The sequence below is a fragment of the Rhinolophus sinicus genome, linkage group LG05 (assembly GCF_036562045.2).
Source record: "Rhinolophus sinicus isolate RSC01 linkage group LG05, ASM3656204v1, whole genome shotgun sequence".
NCBI lineage: Eukaryota > Metazoa > Chordata > Mammalia > Chiroptera > Rhinolophidae > Rhinolophus > Rhinolophus sinicus.
Window position 1 is genome coordinate 87,755,344 of NC_133755.1, and position 9,242 is coordinate 87,764,585.

General features: G+C 43.0%; 1 protein-coding gene across 6 annotated transcripts in view; it reads right to left on the reverse strand.

Moving 5' to 3' along the window:
* Nucleotides 1-5,570, reverse strand: part of RNF8 (ring finger protein 8) — a 30,765-nt gene extending 25,195 nt beyond the window's left edge. For 5 of the 6 annotated variants that reach the window (XR_012496575.1, XM_019718409.2, XM_019718408.2 and 2 more), the window contains exons 1-2: nucleotides 5,301-5,564; nucleotides 970-1,098 (exon numbers count right to left, since the gene is read on the reverse strand). Coding sequence is in view for 5 of the 6 variants with exons in the window: in XM_019718409.2 (XP_019573968.1) it covers nucleotides 970-1,098; nucleotides 5,301-5,411 (240 nt within the window). In the remaining variant the exon portion in view is untranslated. Of the gene's footprint in view, nucleotides 1-969; nucleotides 1,099-5,300 lie in introns of all 6 variants that reach the window. The other variant, XM_019718407.2, reaches the window with a different exon arrangement.
* Nucleotides 5,571-9,242: the final 3,672 nt, after the last annotated feature.

Consider the following 9,242-nt stretch of genomic DNA (forward strand, 5'->3'; position numbering starts at 1 on the left):
TGCAGTGTACTTGCTTTTACTAATAAACTGCTGTTCTTGCTGCACAAATTTCTGTCTCTTGGTTGAATTCATTCCTTCAAGAAGAAGAGCCGAGGTGCATTTTCCAGGTGACATAGGTAATAGCGTCAGAATCGTAGGACACCTAGCTGGTGTCCTGAGCACAGCTCGGTGGGATGGAGGTAACCTTCCCCACACAGGAACCAAATGGCTCATCTCAGAACCATTTTAATACCCTTCTGTTTTACAGTTATCTTCACAATCCTTCCTACCAGAGCGTGTAAAACAGTGTCTGAAGACATTTTATACTTCCTAATCCTTAACTGTCTACATTAGAATTTCTCTCACCTCAGTCTTTATTTTCACTGTTTCCTGGGTGCCTATATCTGCACTTTAGGAACTTCCTAATTGCTGGGCTTTATACATTATTTCACCTCCCTTAGTATTAACATTTTTCAAATGTTTAAAGCTGAAAAACCCTTTATTCAAAGGAAATCTTCCTCAGAATGCCAATACATAAAACAGGTTTAAAAAGGAGGCAGACGGTTTGCTCTGACTGAAAGCTGGGGAGGGGAAAGAGCTAGGTGCGTGCGCTCTGCTCCCCTCCTGCCCCTCTGAACCACAGGTTACTCCACAGTCTTCACCAGCTTCCCACGGTTCCCGGACCTCAGGTTACAAAGGGCCGATTCTCCCAGTAACTTAGTCTAGTTTCTGGAGCAGGACCTACTGCCCCAATGTAGGTGTTCCTTTCAAAGTAACTAACTACATTCCAGTCCTCAGAAATGATTGTGGCACAATCTGATCTCTGGCCACATACAGAAGTGGTTGTCTCTGGGGGAGACAACTGGGTGGCTAGGGGAGAAGATATACTTGTGAATCTTTAAATTGTGTACCATGTATTACCGAAAAATGGCAATTTAAAGATGAACAAAAGTTCAATGAAGGTCATTAGGCCTCTATGGATTCCTGTACCTTGTTGTCCATAATTGTCCACTGGCCGTCAGCGTTCTGCTTCAAAACACAGTGGTTTCGGGAAATCATCAGAGGGCAGAGTTTTGATATCAATTGGTATGTGACACCAAATCCTCGCCCTACGGTCACCTAGGAAGAAAACAACAAAGTAAGAGACACCATCAGCCACTGTCCTGAAAAAGGCCATTTTTGACAATCTTGTCAGTATACACGTGTCCCGACTTATGAAACCAGACTCCCAGGAAACCCAAACAGCTCATCAGCTATCTCCTCCTTCAGCTGCCATGGGAGCCACCGGGTAGAAAATGGCAAGAAGCTACGACAAAAAGAGACGGCTGAATGGAGTTACTCATGGAATGTCAGGGATGGTGGGACCCTGAAAAGTCATGAGGTAGAGGAACTCTTTCTACACACCGTCATAAACTGCAGGAAACTACAGCCTCTATACACAAGACAGTTCCTCCAATTTCTTAATGGATCTGATGTGACATCTTTTTCACTGTGAATTCCATCTGCTGGCCCTGGCTCTGCCCTGAGCACCATCAGAAAATCTCCAATTCCCCTCCCATATGACAGCTGCAGGGGTCTACCAAGGCCTCTCTTTTCTTGGAACTGTGTTCCCAGTTACTTCAACCTAATTCCCATGGCATGGGTTTGCGTCTCTTTGCTATCCTAATGGGTTTTTCTAGAGACTCCTGGTTTGTTTTTATTCCTGGATGCCATATTAAGAAAAATAAACTTAATTTCTATTACACGGTTGAATCTAAGTATCACTTTCGCATTTTTAAATATTATCATTGGAGCATATAAATTGCATTAGCTTTCATAAATCTATCACACTGCCAATGTATCCCCAGGCTTAGAAATGATTAAATTTCTTGGTCTGACCCTCCCCCAAGAATTGCTATGCTAAGTCATGTCTCTTCTGTCCTATTCTTGACTTGTTGGTAATTTTGGACTCAAGTGCAGGACCTTACATTGATTCCTATCAAATTTCATCTTGTTAGTTCAGTCTATCACATGAGTTTGTCAAGACCTTCAGGAATTTTTAATCTGCCATCAGACATACTCAATATCCCTTCCATGATGAGTCAACCACCAAACTGATATGATGCCCTTTGTACCTTCACTCAAGACACAGGTAAAAGACTGAAAGAGCATGTAGCCAAAGGCAAAGCTCTCAGGAAAGCCTAGTAAACATTCTACCATACAATCTGGTTATGCCCTCAAACAGATGCAATACAACCAAAAGTGTGCGCTGAGTCCATATTTTCCATCTCATCCACAAGGACAGCATGAGAGTCTCTGGAAAAGACTGCAAAGAAACACCCATTCACATCTATCAACTTTCCTGATGAACCAGTCTAGTTCATAATAACCCTGTCACGGAAGAAAATGAAATTCTTCCGAGATTCCAGATCTTACAATTCCCTGCTTGTTTTTCTTGGTGCACAAGCCACCTCTTTAATGAGCCATACCAAACCTTACCTAGGAACATTAAGCCAAATGATCTGTGGTTTTCTTTTTTTTTTTTATTGGGGAACAGTGTTTTTCCAGGATGCATCAGCTCCAAGTCAAGTCGTTTTTAATCTAGTTGTAGAGAGCACAGCTCACTGGCCCATGTGGGAATTGAACCGGCGACCTTGGTGTTTTGAGCACTGCACTCTAACCAACTAAGCCAACTGGCCTCCCATTTATGGTTTTCTAAAAGCTGCCCTCTTTGTTCTTGAAAATCTTTCAGAATCGTGCCTGTCCTCCTCAGTCCCTCAAAGACCACCATGACTCTCCTTGCCCCGATCTATTCTCCCCCACAAACTTTCATCTCAGTAATTGACACTACCATCCAAACATCTGTTTAGCCCAAAACTCAGAAGCCATCTTTGATTTTTCTCTGTCCCTCATGCCCACATTCAAATCATCAGCAAATTCTACTGGCTGTAATTTAATATGTCCTAAATCTGTTCACTTCTATCTCTATGGCCACTACCTTAGTCTGAACAACTTGGCCTCCTCCAGTTATGCGGTTTTTGCTCCTATACTAGCCCTCCTAAACTTAATTCTTCACACAGCAGTGGCAGTGGTAATGTAAAAATTTTAATTCAGATCATTTCCTTTCTTTCCTTAAAATTCTCCAATGATCCAAACTTCCTCCCATAGCCTATAAGGCCCTGAATGTCCTAACCCCTCCACCTCTTTAGACTTACTTCCTACCATGGTCAGAAACACTCACTGGTACCTGAGGGTCTTTTCACCTGTCTGATCAGCTTAGGACACTCTTCTCTCAGACATGTGCATGGGCTACTTCTCAACAAATTTCATCTCCTCAGAGGCCTACCCTGATTACCCTATCTAAAGGTGCTACCTGCTCCTATCCCCACCCTGCCCTATTATGTTCCTTTATGTTATTAGCATGTACTTACACAATTCAAAATTAATCTCATTTTAATTCTTTCTTTCTCCCCCTTACTAGAATATAAATTTCATGAACAGGGACCTTACCTGTCTTGTGTACCATTGTATTTCTGTACCTGGCATGATGCTCAGTAAATATCTGTGAATGAATGGAAGAACAAAGAGATCTTCCTTATGAGTCCTCCACATGTTTCTTCACCATTCACTCTGGTTCCTATGGGTCTCTACCCAGAGAGGTTGTCCCACACAAAATTAACCAACAGTTTAAAATATGTCTAGGAATGATTTTAGTCCTTTTGTTCTTGCTGCAGGTGCTTTAATTCTTTCTATCCCCCCCTCCCCACACCAAGACTCCCAGTGCTACAAAGCTATTCAGAAATAATAATCCACAGCAATTGAATCTGAAGAATGAGTTAAGTTCTTGACCTCTAAATTGTGTGTGGGTGTGGAGTACATGAGTAGGGCTCGGATTAAGTAATTATGTGAAAGCCCAAACCCTATATAAAATATAGTTACTATTATTCAGGTTAGTCTCTTCTGAAACTTCCCAAAGGTATGATTTTGGAAAGGGCTGCACAGGGAAAGGTCAAGGCTCAGGCTAAAAGAATGAAGTGAGATTTGGGGGTAGAAGTGTCTTCCTGGTGTTCTCCAAATCACAGCATACAAGTAACTATAACCTTCTAATCCACCAACATTGAAGGTTGGACTTGAATCCCTCTGACTTGAGGAACCAATGCTCTAGGATGGTACTAAATAATCCACATCTTGGCACTTGATCATACAGCCTGCCTGGATGTTCTCAGTCTCCTTCTCTGTACAAAATCCTCTTTCTTCCATTCAAACCATACTCTTTGAGGGCAGAAGCCATCATTTGGCTCTCTCATGGTACACTAAGCAACTTAAGTACTCGGTAAATACCTGGGAGACTAAATTGAGACTACCCAGTTTATAGGAAAAATCTAATTAAATATACATAACAGTCAAGACTTCATTTTCCATACAAATTATTTCCAAAACCCAAATGATTCCTAGTCACCACAGGCTGGTCCCTGATCCAGGTCTCCTCAACTCTCTCTCCTTCCTCTTCCATCACCCTCTCTAGAACCACCACCCCCGTCCTAGCGGCCCCCAAAACAAACTGTGCTTCACTTTTCTGCTTTAATTATTTTTTTTGCAGTTATGACAGCATTAGCAAACAATATAAGCTGCTTCTGAAAAGGCGAGCTCTTATGTGTCTGAATTCCTACCCCCGACCCAGTTCAGGGGGTGACGCTCGTCAGTTCCGAGACTCACAGGATAAATGTGGCCCACCCTCACGGAGTCAATTTTCCTCAAGAATTGGAAAGGAGGCGTTTTTACATTAAAGTTTGAGTATTTTAAGGGACTTGACCCAAAACTTGCAATTGTTTTCAATATAAATTCGAGAAAGTTCACGATCTTGGCGCAAGTTGGGGCAACTCCGCCTCACAGTTCCGCCGCCGGGGTTGGGCTCCACAGGGCTGCGCGCGACCCAAAATGGGGAGGTCCCGTCCTCTCCCCAAGCCAGTCGCCTCCTTCCCCTCGAAACCCCAAGTCTACCTCACATCCTTCTACGCCCCCTCTCGCTGTGCCCCTCTACCCGGCTCCTTCCCTCAACCCAGACTCCCGCCCTAGCTCGCCGCTCAGGCCTAGGCCGCCGTCAAAGAGGCCATCTTTCCTCCCAAACGGTCCCTACTTCCGCCAAGCACCTCCCACCTGACCCTTCCCCCCCTCACCAACCGTTAGCACCTGACCTTCTCACCCAAAGACCTTCACATCTCTCTCCTCTTCCCCGCTCCCACCTCCGCTTTCCCATTTATCCGTCAGGCCAGGACGCCTTGGCTCTCTCCAGGCCCGGCCTCCTCTAACTCCCCTCCCTCAAGAGGACTCCTCCCGCTCACCTCGTTTCCATCCTCCAGCAGCAGCCTCTCGGCGTTCATCCCCACCCGCCGCAAGCACCAGATCCGGCCACCGGCGCGGTCCCCCATAACCAAGGAGCCGGGCTCCCCCATAGTCCACTCGACACTGGTTCGCGGTCAGCACAGACCTAGACCTCCATCCGGGTACCCGCCGCCTTCCAGCTTCCCTGACGGCGCCATTACTAAACAACAGACAGAAGTAATCGCTACGGGCTCGCGATCGGTGCGAACACTCGCTCTGGCTCCGCGCCCATCCCGCCCCAGGCCAGCAAGCTGAATCACTGCGCCTGCGCGTTAGAAAGGCTGCGGCCGGGCTGGCGCTTGCGAGGAGGGGGCTACGGTAACCTCAGGTGGTGTGCAGGGACGTAGCTCCAGGTGGGGTGGGGGTCGGGCGAGGGATTCTTAACTCTCACGTCTGACTCTCCTCGCCCTCTCTAGAACCACCCCCCCAGTCTTTGCCGCCTCAAAAACTATCTTTTAAACAACGTTGCGGTAAATTTTGAATAGTAAGTCTGTTCCTAAATAGCATCTATTTTGCATGACCTCCTTTTATTACTGGATTAGGAAAAAAAAAAAGAGAAGAAGAAACTTATACTAGGCAAATCTATCGAGGCAGAAATCAGTTACTTGGGGCTAGGTGTGGGAGCAGGGATGGAATGCAAATAGACTTGAGAGAATTTTGGAAGGTGATAGAAATGTTCCAAAGCTGGATTGTGGTGATGATTGCACAATTGTAGACATTCACTAAAAAGTCATTGAAGCACACATATACTTACAGTGCATGAATTTTATGGTATGTAAATTATCCTCAATAAAGCTGTTAATTTTTTTTAATCAAGCTCAAAACGAAATAAAAAGATGAAAAAAAGATATATATGTGAAAAAAAGAAAAGAAAAAAACCCTCAAACTCCTTCTTTTGATTCTCCAATATAGTGTGGGAGCTGCTCCCTGTAGTGAGTCCCTTTGTGATAACTCAATGCCCTTTTGTGTCTTTTCAATTTTCCAATACCTAGTTAACAATTTTCTTAAATGTTGTCAGGAGAAAATACACATACTAAATGAATCATAAAAACTACAATAGTAAATGGCTAACGTTTATTGAGAGCTAAGTGCTAAGTATTGGGCTAAGCTCCCTACATACTTTATCTTATTTGCTCCTCACTAACAACATAATTATAAAGGTTACAATTATAATTTCTGCTTTAGGGATGATGTGAAAAGAGACACAGAGAGGTTTGGTAATCTTCCCAAAGTAACAAATTAAACGGTAGAGTAGGATGCCAGTTGAGGTCTGTTTCCAGAACCTAATTTCCTAACCATGGTTGCAACTCCAGCCTGGAGCGTTTTAAATGTGTGGCACTGTAAGATGAAGAATTATGGCCTGTGACGTCACAAAGGGTCAGGAAACTTAGTGGATGCCATAACTGCACTCTCACACAGATGATTCCCTAAGCTTGGATTTGTATCTGTTGGTGCCTGTACCCCACCTTAGTGCTCCGTCCCAGGAACAGCAAGTGCACCCAGAGGCCATCCTGACATTTACCTGACATGTCTCCTTAGGCTCTTCTTGGCTGTGATAGTTTCTTAGACTTTTCTTGTTTTCGATGACCTTGGCAGTTTTGAGGAGTAGTGGCCAGGTATCTTGTAGAATGTCACTCAACTGGCATGTCTCTTAAGTTTTTCTCGTAATTAGACTAGGGCTATAGGTTTTGAGGAGGGAGACTACAGAGGTAAAATGCCCTTCTCATCAGATCATGTTAAGGGTAAAAGTTATCAACACCAGTTATTGCTGTTGATGTTGATCTTGATCACGTGGCTTAGGTAATGTAAAGTTACTCTTTACCCACTTTCCCGTGCTCTGCTCTTTGGAAGGATGTCATTATGCACAGCCCACATTTAAGGAGTGAGCAGTTACGCCTTACTTCCTTAAAGGCAGGTTATCTATATAAGTTATTTGAAATTCTTCTACACAGGAGATTTGTCTCTTCTCCCCCATTTATTTATTGAGTTATTTATAGCAGTATGGACTCATAGATACTTACTTTATACTTTGCGTTATAATCCAATACCACTTTATTTTTTAATCAAATTGTTCCTACTTTAGCTACATTGTCCCTTTGACATACTCCCATCATTACTAGAATCAGCCATTTTCCCAAGGATCCCTGGTTCCTTTTATTAGAAAATGGTATTAGAAACCAAGATCTGGGTACTAGTGGGCTTGTTGCCGCTGGGATGTTGTTACTTGTAGGCTCTCAGCTGACAGATCTAGGAAAAATATGTGTGAATACTAACCCCTTTATGTCCACCATCTATGAATATTATGTATGTATGCATGTATATTTTATGTATGTATGTAATATAAATACATATACATATGAGCATAACATTTCCATCATAGGGGTACCAGAAAGAGAAGAAAGAAAGCAAAGGATTACTCATAAATATACACACCTACCATTTCCATCTTTAACCTAAATGTGTGCATACTGATGTCTTATAAGTCTAAGGTATTATCACCTGGCACCTGGATCATTCTAGTCATCCCCCTTTTGCTTGTCTGTCATCCTCCACTCCAAAAGTGAGAAACCTGGCTCCCACCATCGGCTATCCATTTACTTAATTATCATTTCCAGTATACGTATAGTGGCTTCAGAATTGTTAACCCATACACCTGTGGGCAACAACTTTATCAACTAGAGTAGACTACGTATGTGCAGCTCTTTTGCCTTTAGTCTTACAGAATTCAATTACAGAGTTACTTAGGTCAGCATCCTTTCCCCCCACCCTCTTCAAAAAGGTTTGTCAAAGTCTGCATTCTACCTGGGATCCCTGACCTCTAAGATGATTTTTTAAAATTTATGTACATTAAGGTTCACTCATTCTAATGTAAGGTTCTATGAGTTTTGGCAAATGCATAGTGTCACACATTATACTATCATAGAGAATAGTTTTAAGGTCTCTCCCCCACCCTCCCACACCTTGCTTGTTTTACTTAACAACATGTCCTAGAATCAGTCCCTAGCCATATATACATATATTCCTCCTTGCTCTTTACAGTTGTGTATTACTCCATGGTGAAGATGCACCATTGTTTATTCAAACAATTCTTTGTTGATGTATAGTTTGAGTCTTTCCAGTCTTTCGTTATCACAAACAGCCTTACAGTGAATTAGTGGGGACCATTTTTGAGCACCTGTTATATGCTTTTATATATTGTCTTACTTAATTCTCAGTTCCATCCTGCAAGGTATCCCCATTAACCTATGAGGAACCTAGGTTGTCCAAGGTCTCCTTACCATTAGCTTCTTTTTTTTTATTTTATTTTATTGGTGAATGTTGGGGAACAGTGTGTTTCTCCAGGGCCCATCAACTCCAAGTCGTTGTCCTTCAATCTAGTTGTGGAGGGCACAGCTCAGCTCCAAGTCCAGTCACCGTTTTCAATCTTAGTTGGGGGGTGCAGCCCACCTCCCATGTGGGAATTGAACTGGCAACCTTGTTGTTGAGAGCTCGTGCTCTAACCAACTGAGCCATCTGGCTGCCCGCCGTTAGCTTCTTGAGGGTTGTGTCTTGTTTTCCATTGTATGCCTGACATTTTTATTGAACAAATGAATATAACTCAACTAGTAAATGGCAGTGCAGGGAACTAAAGCCAAGACTGTGAGCCTGGATTTATCTAGCCCCCAAGGCAGCACTCATTACCGTCTTTCAGTGCTCCCTAAGGTGGAATGGCCAGACCCCAGAGAGTACACAAGATGATCCATTTGCTTGTGGAAAAAATATATCAGGATGTCTAATTAGGTTTTTATCCCATCCTTTTAAATATGTCACTTTTGTGAATATTTTATACTTACAGAAAAGAACAACATAGAGGATAGTATGTATAGACTTTACATGAATAAATAAACAAATATGCATATATA